The sequence below is a fragment of the Prosopis cineraria genome, unplaced genomic scaffold, assembly GCF_029017545.1.
Source record: "Prosopis cineraria cultivar Desert tree isolate PC_DT_omini unplaced genomic scaffold, ASM2901754v1 PC14, whole genome shotgun sequence".
Classification (NCBI taxonomy): domain Eukaryota; kingdom Viridiplantae; phylum Streptophyta; class Magnoliopsida; order Fabales; family Fabaceae; genus Prosopis; species Prosopis cineraria.
Window position 1 is genome coordinate 11,368,632 of NW_026555345.1, and position 15,073 is coordinate 11,383,704.

Consider the following 15,073-nt stretch of genomic DNA (forward strand, 5'->3'; position numbering starts at 1 on the left):
TTGTACGAGTGCAATGTATGATAACTAAAGATTGATTTGTGAAAGTATAAATATCCTATTGTCAATTCGAAACTTTTACATGTTAATTTTTAAAGATAATATGAAATTTTATGAAACAATGAATAAGTGTTACGAGTAACTACTAAATAGGAAAATTTGTTATTTTAGGTTGTGAAAGTCGCCTCAATTACTTTTTTGGATAAATAAAGAATGATATTTCATATTTCGGATATTTTTTAATAATTTGAAAAGTGTTTTTATTTCCAAAGGAAGAATAATAAGAAAGAAGAATTTCATTATATTTTATTCGGAGGGCATGTTGACTCATTTTAATTTTTTCGGGTAACACCCTTTTTTTGTTTTTTGGTTTAAGCAAGTAGTGGCCAACGGTAAGGCCCATTTGGGCTTTGCCATTTTAGGGTTTGGGCCTACTTCACCGAATCACAAGTCAGAACGACGTTAACAAAGGAAGAGCAGACCTCCAAGTTGAGAGCCACATCAACTTCCGCCGCCAACACCCAAAAAGAAAAAGAAAAAGAAAAACATCAACTGGGAGCAGCGGGCGGCGCCGGCGAGCACCAGCTCCAAACAAAGACAAATAAGGGTTTATCATTCTCGTAAATCCAAGTGGCGTTTTCTGCAATTGATTCTACGCAAGTTTCAATTTCATAGACTTTATTGCTCGCGATATCTGGTGGCTTATTACATTGCTATTTATCGTTTCACACTATCAGTAGTTGTAGCGGATCTTTGGCAGGAACAATTTAGAGAAGGATTTTGGAATCAGCCAAACCTATAACACCGCTAAGTTAAGTTTGGAACTGAGAAAATGGCTGAATCTCCGTCTCTTGGAAAACGGAAAGAAGCAGAGGATTCACAAGTCAACGAGACTTCAACTCAACAATCCCTCTCAAATAAACGTCGCAATTTGGCGCGAACATGCGTGCATGAAGTGGCTGTCCCCATTGGCCATGTTTCATCAAAGGATGAATCAATTTATGGCACTCTGTCAAATCCTGTGTATAACGGAGAGATGGCAAAATCATATCCTTTCACGCTCGACCCTTTTCAGCAGGTATCCGTTGCCTGTTTAGAAAGAAACGAGTCTGTTTTGGTCTCTGCACATACTTCTGCTGGTAAAACTGCTGTTGCCGAGTATGCCATTGCAATGGCTTTTAGGGATAAGCAGAGGGTTATATATACTTCGCCCCTCAAAGCTTTGAGCAATCAGAAATACAGAGAACTTAGTCAGGAGTTTAAAGATGTTGGGTTGATGACCGGTGATGTTACTATTTCACCTAATGCCAGTTGTCTAGTAATGACAACCGAGATTCTTAGAGGAATGCTTTACAGGGGTTCTGAAGTTTTAAAGGAAGTTGCATGGGTTATATTTGATGAAATTCATTACATGAAAGATCGTGAAAGAGGAGTTGTTTGGGAAGAGAGCATAATATTTTTGCCCCCGGCTATCAAGATGGTATTTTTATCGGCGACCATGTCAAATGCCACGGAATTTGCAGAATGGATTTGTAATCTGCACAAACAGCCTTGTCATGTTGTGTATACCGATTTCCGACCAACTCCTTTGCAGCATTATGTCTTCCCCATGGGTGGTAGTGGTTTGTATTTAGTAGTAGACGAGAATGAGCAATTTAGGGAAGACAATTTTGTGAAATTGCTGGATGACTTTTCCAAGCAGAAACAAAGCAGTGCAAAATCTAATGGAAAAACTGCAAAAGGCGGGTCTGCATCTGGCGGTTCTGACATATACAAGATAGTGAAGGTCAGCCCTTCCATTCTCATATTGCATTTGTTTTGTGGTGTTATCAGGGATCTTAGCAGAGTGATGTGTGAGTGCAAATGCGCATATGTGATTTTGACTGATCCTCATTACTAATAAAATGATATTTTTTAATCAATGTAGAAGTCTATTGAGAAAACTATGAAAAGTATTTGTCAACTCAAGGAAGTTCTCCATAAGGATTCACTTATTTGCAGTTCTTTAGCGTATCTATTTAACTGTTTAGTGGGCATTTTGGGTAAAGGGATGGCGTGGTGCAAGAAGTTGCCACTATGGGCATTTTGGACCCGCTTTGGGTCTATTATAAATAGCCTTACCCAGCATTTTTTCTAGAGGCTGTTTCCACACTTCGAAATTGAGACCATGGGGTCGCACAATGTCAACTTAACTACTGTGACAAGGCTCTCTCTCTCTCTCTCTCTCTGTAGGTATATTAGGTGCAAAAGTTGTTCATTTACATTGGGCTCATTCCAAAATCAACACCATGTCATTTTGGTAGAATCTTATTATGATAATAAGATTATAAGAAGTGACCTCTTAATGCGTCTCTTAATGTATATGTATGTAATTGTGACATGGGCATTTTAGGCGTAAAAGTTACCCTGCATTGAGCTTATCCTAAAAATTTACAGGCGTAATAGTAATCCTGTAGTTTGGATGGGAAATTCAGATGTGTTCTTTATTGAATTTAGCAGCTGAATTTTTTTTATTTTTATTTTTATTTTATTTTATTTTATTTTTTGTTAGAGCTGCTATGACTTCTTTGCACTTTACTTTAAGGTGAAGAACTTACACTCATGGAAAAGAAAGTTATCCCTTCAACAAGTGAATATTAGCAGATGGGTTGTTGATAGTTGATTTTTGAATTCCTAACTTCCATTTCTTCTCTATTAAATTACATTGCTCTGTATTCATTAACTTCTCTTTTTTGCCCTTTGTTTGCACTGGAATGCTGCTTGACCTCAGATGATCATGGAACGAAAATTCCAACCTGTTATTATCTTCAGCTTTAGTAGAAGAGAATGTGAGCAACATGCCATGTCTATGTCCAAACTTGATTTCAATACCCAAGAGGAAAAGGATACAGTCGAACATGTTTTCCGTAATGCAGTACTTTGTTTGAATGAAGAAGACAGGAGTTTACCTGCTATTGAATTGATGTTGCCTCTTCTTCAGCGAGGAATTGCTGTTCATCATTCTGGCCTTCTTCCTGTTGTTAAAGAATTGGTTGAGCTCCTTTTCCAGGAAGGCCTTGTAAAGGCTCTCTTTGCCACTGAAACTGTAAGATTATGTCCAGCCTTCATTTTGCTTCCAGGTTATTCTTTCTATATTATTCCTTTTTGAATGGTTCTCTTAGGTACTTTTCATTATTTTCCAGTTTGCAATGGGCTTGAACATGCCTGCTAAAACTGTCGTGTTCACAGCTGTTAAGAAGTGGGATGGTGATAGTCACCGTTATATTGGATCTGGTGAATATATCCAGGTGAGTGGTTATTCATTCAATCTGTCTACCACTGCAGCCTCATCATTATTGAAATCTTGCTACTTCTAGATGAGTGGAAGGGCTGGTCGTCGTGGCAAAGATGAACGTGGAATTTGCATCATTATGATTGATGAGCAGGTGTGTCTACTGCTATGTAAAACTCTTTTATGTTGCATGATTTTGTTAGCTTCGTTTTTCTTTTACTAAATTTTTTTGAGACCTTACTTTCACTTCATTCTTAACTGTAGTGCTCATTTGAAAATTACCTAGGCTGTGCTTATATTAGATTTTGTCATATTATCATTGGTTGCTGGCCAGAATATTGGGAAATGTTGGTTGTGGTTAGATATGCTAGGAAATGTAGATTTCATAGACGTTTTTAAAATGCATTTCAAAAACATCATTATCTTCATAAACAAATAACTACAGTGAGAGGTTTGAATGCAATCATTTGAATGTAAATGAGTACTTGATGGAACTGAACAGTTTCACTATTAATACTTCACCCAAATAGCTATTTACAGCATCTTCAATGGGAAATGGAAGAGGAAAACGGGATATTATAACTAGAGATAATAACAGTGAAGATAGCTGACATAAAAGGGACTCAGAATAAAATCATTGCCCTGACATTCGAGGGGTCAGGAGCTCTCCCAGCACGCCAATGTCTGAATGCTTGCCTCACCCTAGGCACATGGCCCTGGATAACCATCTCCCATAGAATTATTGGGCCTTGGCCTGTTGTGGCTCCTTCTCTGAGTCTTCATTATTATTACTGGCCCTAGTTGTAGCTTTGGGCTTTCTTCTTTTGTAAACATGGCCCGATGGGGTACTGGTCTCATTAGTACTTTGAAGCAATAAAAGAAAAGAAAAGAAAAGAAAAAGAGATTTGGTTGGGTAATTCAATGGTGTTTTCTTGGAAGCTAGTTGACCTTGTCAAACAAGTCACTGGATTGGTTTGTGGGTGACTTTTGTTTTAATGAAGGCCTTCAATACAAGATTGATTTTTGGGAGGAAAACTTGAGATTGTCACGATTAAGCTTATGTTTTAAAAAGATAGGATGATAACATTGTTACGTCCTTGATATATCAAAGGTGAAGGGTGCCTTTGAGGCACTATGCCTATGAAATGTGTTGGCGTGCATTGTTATTTGTGGGCCTTGTATTTGGGCCTATTTGTTCTGTTTATCGCTATTACCTTTTGGAGATTCTTCAGACTCTTAGCATTTATTGAGTAAGATTTGTTCTCTTCTGATAGATTTTTCCTTTTTAATTCATTTCTCATTTACAGTTTGCAATGTTGAAATACTTTTTTGATGGATAATTAATTCATTTAATGATGTTACATGCTCTTGAAGATGAATTGGATTGTTTGACCTCTTTGTGCCTTATTTTCATGTCATTTACACTGAAGTGGAACATAATATTGTTTAATTGTGTGGCTTATGTTACTATGATATGATTTAGGCATTTGTAATGTACCCCATGGAAATCACACAGGTGCCCCATTAGTCTGGACCTTATTGGTTCTCTTTCACTCTCATTTTCCCTGCATATTTAATCCGAAGGTACATGTAAAGTAGCCTTTTATGAAGAAATCTTCAGTCTGAAGGTTTACATGATTTTATTTACTTTAGAGGGACCTTCTCTCCTCATTTGGTTGAGCTTGAGATTGCCAGTTTATTTTATTTTATTTATTTTTTATTGTATCTCACATTCTTTTCGTTTTTGAGACTAAAAGTCTCTTGTTTTATTTTGTACACTACAGGGTCCTTGAAAACTAAGTGGTCTTTCATTATGTAACTCAATATTGATGTCATTATCTTGTGCAGATGGAAATGAATACCCTCAAGGACATGGTTTTGGGTAAACCTGCTCCTTTAGTTAGTACATTCAGGCTAAGCTATTACTCAATTTTAAATTTGATGAGCCGTGCGGAAGGACAGTTCACTGCTGAACACGTAATAAGGAATTCATTTCATCAATTTCAGTATGAAAAGGTTTCCCATTGAACCATTCTGACCTAAGTGTCTGAAAGAAGTTTATTGCATGTTTGCTCATACCTTACAAACTCCTCGTTCTGGTTCAGGCCTTACCTGATATAGGAAAAAAGGTTTCAAAGCTGGAGGAGGAAGCTGCCTTGCTGGATGCATCAGGGGAGGTAATCTTCATTGCAGGGCCTCAATATTTTAGTCTGTTATATGTTCTGTGTTGGATTACTATACTAATGTGTTATAAATTTATAATATATGTAGGCTGAAGTAGCTGAATATCATAAACTTAAACTGGAAATAGCACAACTTGAGAGGATGATGATGTTGCAAATAATAAGGCCCGAAAGGATACTTTATTTTCTTCTTCCAGGTCGTTTGGTAAGTGATTGTTAGCACGTAGCACTCCTCTTTTACACGATCTGTTCTTTTCTTGTTTGTTAAGCATCAGGATGCAGAGTTTTATTTGTCATGCTTATTGAACTTTGATGGGCACTCAAGTGGGCTGGGAATTCCTCTCCCCAAAAGTTAGTTACTAAGGTGGAAGAACTAACCCAATTAAGTACCCCATAGAGCTACCATATCACTCATTGTGGGATTTGGCATTCTATATAATGTTGGTCTCGATCAATTGGGTGCCTTTAAGAGTGTTGATGTCCAGATGGCTAAATTGGCATTTTACTTGATTTCTCTGTCGGTCAGAACCGTCAACAGGTAGCACTTCTCAAGCTGTTGGGAACCCTTGCTCAAAAGGTAACTATTAAGATGGAAGAACCATTCCCACTTTAGTACCTAATTGAAAAATCCATGTTACTCTATGCAAGATGAAGCCTCCTTTACCACATTGGTCTACAAAATTTATGTTGAAGCAAAGATGTGGCAGATAGGAAAGTTTACTCACTTATAGAGTACGCATTCCTTGTGCAGTAGACTCCCCCTTTTTGTATTTATGCTAAACTGGATAGGTCTGGACAAAAGGAAAGAAGACACTCCAGAATATAATATGGGATACCTTTGGTCTGGAGGAGAGCACAGTAGGAAAAGTCCTATATCTTGGACCAATATCTGCTAGCCAAAAGATCACGGAGCCTTAGGTTTCCAGGAGCTTTTGTCTTGGAAGCTCTATGTAAATTGTCCCTAGGTTGTTCAACTGATTCACCTTGTTCTGCTTGGAGCCAATGAGTGAAGGAATATCGGTTAGAGACAAGCTATATGGCAGGGTGCTCGATATTTTACTGATTCCTCGTGGTGACTAAACTTTCTTAAAATTTAAGATGTGTTTATGCTTAATTTCACTGATTCTGAGATTATGAATTTATTAACAAGAGCAAAAGAACAGAGGATACAGGTGATATATTTTAAGTTTCATTCTTGTAATCCTTTTGTTCATTGGCCTTGTATTGTTTGGAGAGGTCACTCTCTCCCAAGAATGTCTTGTATTGCTTGGCTTGCTTCCCATGGCAGATTGTCTACCAAAGATAGAATGAGCAGGATGAATCCAGTGCAAAATGGCTTATCTGTTCTTTGCATTAATCATCCTGATACTTGAGAACATCTCTCCTTTGAATGTAACTCCTCATCGAAGATCCTGAAAAGTCTGATGCAATTGATGGATTTTGACTTTGTTACTCAGAGCATTATGACATGGCAACATTACACAGTCAAATCACAAGAAACAAGTTCTCTTCAAGCTAGAGTAGCTATGTTTTGTGCGGTAATATATACTATATGGGAAGCTGGGAATGATGTTCTTTTTAAGCATCAAGATCCCAGTAGCGATAATCATTGTTTTACTGTAAGTAATGAACTCAAGGTTAGATGGAAACACTTGCTAGTAGGTAAAAATAAGAACACTAAAGCTGTAGGGCTTATATTCAATATTTTTTGATGCCTGCTCTTTTTTTGGGTATGTACAAGGGGAATGCCCCTTTTTTGGTTGTAAGCTATATCCTTGATTTTTGAGGTTGAATATAAGTTCTTCACCTTCTTCTTCAAAGAGAGAGGGGGGGGGGAATCACTACAAGACTTGCAAATGTGATACTCCACTGCAATAATGGTGGTTAATGGAATCAACCTCTGAAATGTATTGTCATTGCTGTTGATCATTGTAAAATGTTATTTGAATTGTGAACCATGCTTTGTACAACATTGATTTGCAATGATTAATGCCTGATATATATTATAAAAAACTGATTTGTCATATTCGGCTATTTGTTCATATGGAAACTTTCAGTCTGTTTTGTAGACATCTTTTTTTTTTTTTTTTTTTTTAATTTAAAGGCTTAGGATGAGCTATATCTGCTTATTATTCTCCAGTAGCATACTCAGTTACTCAATGCTAAACAGGTGAAGATAAGAGAAGGGGGAACTGATTGGGGCTGGGGGGTTGTAGTCAATGTTGTTAAGAAGCCTTCTGGTGGTGGTTATATAGTAGATACTTTACTTCATTGCTCACCTGGTTCTACTGAGAACAGTTCACGGCCAAAACCTTGTCCACCCCGTCCTGGAGAGAAAGGTGAAATGCACGTGGTGAGTAGACATTTGGTACAGTAACATTACATTTCCATGTTTTGACGTTGTAACTCACTGCATCTGGAAGCATCTGGAATTTTTTGTTGCTTACCTTTGATTGCTTTCTTTTGCATTAGGTCCCAGTTCAATTGCCACTAATTTCTGCCCTTAGTAAACTAAGGATTTCTATACCTCCTGATCTTCGACCCTTGGAAGCAAGACAAAGTATACTGCTTGCTGTACAGGAGCTGGGGAATCGTTTTCCTCAAGGTCTTCCGAAGCTTAACCCTGTGAAAGTAAGAGCTTATGAAATTTATTTTATCACAATTTGCTGGTCATCTCTCAACTCCATCATGAATTGGGCTGTCAGAAATTTTGTCGTCATAATGAGCGTCTACAATTACATGCACGGGCTGATAGATCTAAATAATGTTAGTTTCTAACCACATTGTGAGGTTGATGGTTTCTGGCTTATTTTTCCTTTATCCAATTGGAAAATTCAGTTTACATATCAGAACGCCTGTGGAAAATGCTACTGGTATTGGATCTTTAACCGATGAAAGCATCAGCTTCAGTTCTGGTGCTTCTGAATGCTACATTGCTGTCTAGTGTCTAGATGGCACTTCCTTGACGGGCACCTTTCTGTTAATTGGAAATTTATTCTTTCTCTATTGGTGTCTCCATTTGCCGTATACTCTCTACCCTACCTTCCTTTTTCTTTTTTCCTTTTACTCTTGGGATTAAATCCTCAAGACCTCAGTATCTCGTCCCCCCTCTTGAATCTCTCTTCAATCCCTTCTTTAGAATCCTTGTAGGTGATACCTTGTGAGATGCTTTTTGCACCTCCCTAACACCTATTGAGCTTTTTTTTAGAAAACTCTGCATGTGAACATTTCCAATACAGAAAATGCCATTTGAACATTACTTTTCCATGGTTGGTGAGGTTAACTGGAGAACAAATTGCCTGAACAGATTCATTGAGCTTTTACATGGTAAAAGATGTGTACCTTTAATGTTTGCTATATAATGAATGATTCAGGTTTAACAAAGATTTTACAGCTGTTCATCTTTATCTTCTATCTTCCATCAGTTTTCTCGTCTTTGGTTGTGTGCTGATATTTGAATATGCATATCTAACCTTTTATGATTTTCCTGTAGTTGTTTTTTCACCCTTACAACTTATCTCTGCTTCATTTTCCCAATCTTCTGATTTCAAGCGGTAATAATATTTTAGGACACATGATTGTTCTGAATTTGATTAAAGAAACAGAATCGTATTACTCGCAGATTATATTATGTTACATTTTATATTTGGCATCAGGTCCTTTTCTTTTGTTTCCCCTTCTTTTTTGATTCCTGTTTCTGTTGCACAGATTCATGAATTTATATGTGAGTTTCTATTTTTGTAATGCCTTTTGATTTTGCATTGTGATTGAGAGGCAAAGATCGGACTAGCTCTTTTACTCCTATAAGGGTCTTTTATTGGCCCTCTTTTGAAGTTAAAAAAAAAAAAAATCCTATTCTGAATTTTGCACACAGGACATGGACATACGAGATCAAGAAATTGTTGATATTGTCAATCAAATAGAGGAACTTGAGAAAAAGTTGTATGCTCATCCTTTGCATAAGGTTTGTGAAAAGTGATCTGTATGTTACCTATTCTCTTAGTTTTGAATCTCATGCTTATAATACTTCGTTTGAGACCTCTCTAACCATTTCACTACATTTTAGCATCAAGATGTGGATCAAATTAAATGTTTTCAGAGGAAAGCAGAGGTGAATCATGAAATTCAGCAGCTGAAGACAAAAATGCGTGATTCTCAGGTATTCAATTTGTTGAAGCTTCTCCATTTGGTATGTTGTTGCTCATATAATTATCCAGCTGGGTCTTGTGTTATCAATGGATGGAGGTCAGATACTGAAGACAATATTTTCTGGAATGGATTGTTTCATATTGCCTCCTCATGAATATTTAATTGATGGGGTTTCAAACTTGTGACAAAAGTAACCTCAATAAAAAGTTCAACATGATAAATGTCTCAAATTTTAATTGAAAAATCATTATATGTCTCTTACATAGTCTTACACTTCCGTTCCCACTTATACATGAATTCCTGTCCATTAACTTTTCAGCTGCAAAAATTTCGGGAGGAGCTCAAGAACCGCTCACGAGTTTTAAAGAAGCTTGGTCATATTGATGCAGATGGTGTAGTTCAGTTGAAGGGACGGGCAGCTTGTTTAATTGACACAGGCGATGAACTTCTTGTTACTGAATTAATGTTTAATGGTAATTGACATATATTTCTCCATAGTAAATCTGCAGGATATTATGTTGCATGATCTGAACTCTTTTTCCCCATCCAATTAGGTACATTTAATGATCTTGACCATCATCAAATTGCTGCTCTTGCAAGTTGTTTTATTCCTGGAGATAAATCAAACGAGCAGATACAATTAAGGACAGAGCTTGCTAGACCCCTGCAACAGCTTCAAGACAGTGCAAGAAGAATAGCAGAGGTGTTTTATCATTAAACTTTCGATGTTTCTCGAATGTGTGCATTATATGACAAATGTGCTTGCTTTCTGGTTTCAGATACAACATGAATGCAAATTGGATATAAACGTGGATGAGTATGTGGAGTCCACAGTAAGGCCTTATTTGATGGATGTCATATACTCTTGGTCAAAGGTTAGTTTTGCCTGAATTTTGAATTAAAGTTCCCTTCTAGTTCTTAGTTGCAAGTCATTTTTTAAAAAAAAATTTGTCAAGGCCATGCTGTATAAGTTGTTCTACTGTCGCAACTGATGTTGTATGCCATTAACGGATGACCTTCATTGAATATTGACATGAGAGTCCATAATTATATGGTCAATGTGAATTCCATTCTGACCATACATTAAGGTGCAAAAGTATCTTATATAAGTATCATTGTTAATTTGAATCTTTGATCTGATACTTGGTTTAATTAGAGTGGCGTATGTAGTGTCTATACTATGGACTAGACTGGATTTGGTGTGGCACTAAAGGATTTTAAATTCTCACTTTCAAAGCTATCACACTTGTAAACAGCCTTGCTCGCTAATGAACTTTTCTTTTCTTTCTAGTACAGATTTTTTTATGCCTTGGTTAATTGTTTTTGGTAAACATAGGCTGATGTAATTCTTCTGGAGTAACGAATTCCCCTCCTATTCAAAAACATTTTAAATTCCAATCCTAGATATGATGTATGTTATATACACATCTCAGTTGGAGCAAGTTCTCTGGCAAGCATACATGCTCCTATGAATGGGAGAAAGGGAGAGGAATGATTTATACGTTTGGTTTGGAAGTTGATGTATGTCTTTCCGTTTAAACTTTTTCTCACAGGGAGCAAGTTTTGCTGATGTTATACAAATGACTGACATCTTTGAAGGAAGTATCATCAGGAGTGCTAGAAGGCTTGATGAATTTTTGAATCAGGTATAGTCTGCTCATGTTTGAAGTTTTTATGTTTTTGGACTTGGAGTATGATTCCATGCAAGTGTGCAAAATATGTTAACTATTGGTTTTGTATACCTATGTTTGCATTTGGATACCATATTCTTTCCATTCATCAAGTTCTCTTGGAGTTTTTACCTGAAAACTTGGTGATATAAACTTTTTGGCAATTTTTATATATTATTGTTGTTCTAATCAGTTTGCAACTATCCAGTTGCTGAACTTACTTGACTGCACTTTTGTTCTGTCTTCTGAAGAGATTGTTGAGATCACAAGGTAAAACATACTGGATTTGTAATCAGATAATTCGAGTCTTGTGTGTGCTTGGAAACAGCAGATATATCCAAACTGATTCCATTCAGTATGAATGAGATCTTAAATTCCTTGAGCTGAATGTTGATTTGGTGATTGTATTATTGTTATCTGTTACTTCTGGGAATGGTATTCCAAGCATTATTATCCAGGGGAAATACAATAGTAGGTCCCTGTACTTTGGTTGTGTTGTGTTTTCAGTCCTTATAGTTTTATTTCATTGTTGTTAGTCTCTTTAGTTTGATCAGTCTACATCGTTGGTTCCTATAGTTTTAAAAAACGCACATAAAAACCATGAATGGGCGCTGACGGAGGTAATTTTACTATAACTCTGCTAACCCATTTGCTACACGGTAAAAATATGTTGACGATGTTGAAATAAATTGACCAGGTATGACTATTGAAGGTAAATAGGAAAAAAGCTTTCATTTATATTTGGCTTAAACTTAATGTGGGAGGTGAAATTGAGATTAAGTACACGTCAACAAAAGGGTTAATGGAGTTAAGTACATGTCATCAATATTAACTTCGCCAATGGTAGCTCATGGTCCTTATGTGTGTTTTTAAAATTATAGGGACCAACATTGTAGACGAATCTAACTAAAAGAGCCAAGAACAATGAAATAAAACTATGAGGACTAAAAGCAAAACACGATCAAAGTGCAAGGATCTATTGATGTAATTTCCCTTTACTGTAACTTAGGATCAGATGACTATTATAATTATTGATGTATTGTGCTCTTTCTTAATAGCATTTGATTTTTTTTAAAAAACAAGTGTATGGAGCTTCCGAACTTGAATATCATAAACTTGAAATTGTGGCTTTATTTGTGTTTGGTAGCTTTATTTTGTTTTTTTGTTTTTGTTTTAGCTACAGTGTAATTAATCTGCCTCTATTGAGCATTTGCTAGATCGTCCTGTGTTTTTATTTTCTCAGTAACTCGTATAAACTTCAAGCATCTGTTGCAAACACTTCATTGATTATAGGTGGTTCAAAGATAATAAAGGAACTTGATTTAGTGACTTCTAGGTCAAATTTCATAATTATCTGAAATTGAATTTCAGAACCATGTGACACTAAACAATTTGAAATGATATCAACAAATTTATAGAGTATTGAATTGTTATCCTTCTTTTCAGTTGCGTGCTGCTGCAGAGGCAGTAGGGGAGGTTGAATTGGAAAAGAAATTTGCAGCAGCAAGTGAAAGCCTTCGCCGAGGTATTATGTTTGCAAACTCTCTGTATCTGTGATTTGTTACCCTGCAGGCTACACTGTAAATCTGTAGTTCATCCACCCGTGAAACACTGCCTTCTTCCCGACCTGGAGGTTCTGGCTGGCCGGAAAATTTCTGTCTTCATTATGGGTGCATTAAATTCCTTTTCTTTGCTTTCCCTTGTATATTTGTTATGCACTTCGCATGCAGTCACCAATGTTAAAAGGAATTAGATTAGATCAGAAAGAAAAGAAAATTTGATCATTGCAAGTCTAGAATGGTAGGAAATCTTGAATCCATCAAGTTTCCATAGCAATGGAGTGAATCACGTTCAAGTCTAGCTTCAGAAGGCTTGGCCTTGGGGATGCAGAAATGAAGAAATTACTGTGAACTGAGTCATCGAGTTGTAATTAATCCAAGTTTGCAATTGATGAAAATTTTGAATATAAATTTTGACTGTAAATTTATTATTTTAGTGATTATTTTTTAAATTTGATTGATTGACTACTCAGCCATTCATTGTTCATTTTGTTGGCATGGTTGTTAGTATGACTATATGCTTGAGTTTACATTTTGACTGCTTAGCCAACTACATTGCTCCCACATCAAAAGTGTACTAAATTCATGGCATTTAGCTTTTCCACAATTAAATCTGGCATGAATAGTAGCCAACTCAATTGTCATAAAGATGGGAGCTAGTGCCTTGTTTAATTGAGTCTGGAAGAAGGCGCGGTATTCAGACTGAACAGCATGCGGTCATCAAATAATGTGAACTGATTTTTGCCCCCGGTTTTTGGGGCACTTTAAAGGTATGAAGAGGTAAATTCTCCTCGGACTAAATATAATGTGTATGAGCGGTTATCTTATTCGCAAATTGTGGATAATACAGCAGAACAGCAAGTTCAACGCTGTGAGGATCATGATCAGGGACACTAATTGCAAAGCTTGCCCTGTAGTTCTGGTCTTGAGATCCCTACTGCGTCCAAACATCATGACAGGCACAGCGGTGTCTGGAGAAAATGCTGAGTTTATTAAGCTGAGGTAATACTACTTTGCCAAGATCTGGCTTATCTTTTCATCTCATTTCTGCACATTGCAGAGCAAGCTTTGCAAATTGCAATGCTCGTCAACTGGACCGTCCTTAACTGAGTCAAGCATCTCGGGGAAAGCGCCCTTCTCAATTAGTGCCTTGGCTGCTACTGGTTGCAGAAGCATGATCCCAAGTGAGTGTATATTAGATTTAATTCCAAGCAATCCCATTTACTGATTCTCAGGGTCAACATAACATAAAGTTCCAGCAGTTGATGCCTTGTGATAGTGAGTTATAATGTCTGCAACGGAAGGAGGGACATGCCTGGCCAATCTCACGACACTAATCTTGCTCACACAGATATGTTCAAGCAATAATTTGCCAGGTTTTAAATCACGATGAACAATGTTCTGGTTTTGTTTCACGATTAAACTAGTCCTGCACCGGTGTCCCGCTATTCTGAATCTTAGTTGCCATGGGAGAACCGCTGTGTTGCCATTCTGGGAGAGGCAGTCCTCTAAGCTTTACGCTAGGCAGCTATCCTCTCTGGGCATGCTCCTATCAGTGGAATCATGTTTGGATGCCGGCAGCCGCTTGACACTTGAACCTGCATCGCTCAATTTAGATAGAAATTTATTTAGGCGCAAGGCTTGTATACTTAGTTTTATGCATTTAATATATTTTTATCCAATCAAATCAAGTCGTAGATTTTAATAGAAAAAATCATATTCAAGTAAATTATTCATAGATAAAAACTAGTAACAAATCACATTCAAGAAAAAACAAGTTATGTTTTAATTTTAATAACAATTCATTTCATATAAATTTTTTTCTGTGAATAACTTACTTGAATGAGCATAGGATGTGATTTTCCTATTTTAATATGTCAGTAATATTAATAATAAGAATCTGTTATAAATTAAATAATTTATAGAAATTACACGTTTTAATTTAATTGGAAACAGGTTTCTTAAATATAGAAGTTTTTCACTTTATCTATTTACTTTCAGTTCTGTTATTAACGTGTCTCGGACGCGTTATTATTGCCATCGCCCTACCTCGTGCTTGAATTGTTGTCATCCTTGAGCTGCATGGGGCCTCAACTTTTATTGCAAGTGGAGTGTGGTCTAATTTCCTGTTTTATACTGGTTCATATGCGCCTTCGCTGATCTTGAGTGAGTCTTAGAAGCTGTGTTGCGTCTTCTACATTCTCAATGGTGTATCTTCTGTACCTGGCACTACCTTTTGAGTGA

At 36.7% G+C, this 15,073-nt stretch overlaps 1 protein-coding gene across 1 annotated transcript; it reads left to right on the forward strand.

Moving 5' to 3' along the window:
- The first annotated feature begins 480 nt into the window (after positions 1-480).
- On the forward strand, positions 481-13,301 carry LOC129293254 (DExH-box ATP-dependent RNA helicase DExH10). The gene is made up of 16 exons (XM_054931116.1): positions 481-1,783; positions 2,768-3,082; positions 3,180-3,284; positions 3,354-3,422; positions 5,117-5,284; positions 5,374-5,445; positions 5,540-5,656; positions 7,622-7,804; positions 7,924-8,082; positions 9,326-9,415; positions 9,518-9,610; positions 9,920-10,073; positions 10,155-10,303; positions 10,380-10,475; positions 11,154-11,246; positions 12,717-13,301. Exons 1-16 carry the CDS (start codon positions 830-832, stop codon positions 12,825-12,827), a joined length of 2,928 nt encoding a protein of 975 aa, XP_054787091.1. The 5' UTR covers positions 481-829; the 3' UTR covers positions 12,828-13,301.
- Positions 13,302-15,073: the final 1,772 nt, after the last annotated feature.

What these genes read in the sequence shown, in the direction of transcription:
- LOC129293254 (XM_054931116.1), top strand. Translation starts at nt 830, where the DNA reads ATGGCTGAATCTCCGTCTCTTGGAAAACGGAAAGAAGCAGAGGATTCA. An exon ending in TGCTGGATGCATCAGGGGAG is followed by an intron (nt 5,446 to 5,539) that starts GTAATCTTCATT and finishes TAATATATGTAG; the next exon opens with GCTGAAGTAGCTGAATATCA. An exon ending in AGAAAGGTGAAATGCACGTG is followed by an intron (nt 7,805 to 7,923) that starts GTGAGTAGACAT and finishes CTTTTGCATTAG; the next exon opens with GTCCCAGTTCAATTGCCACT.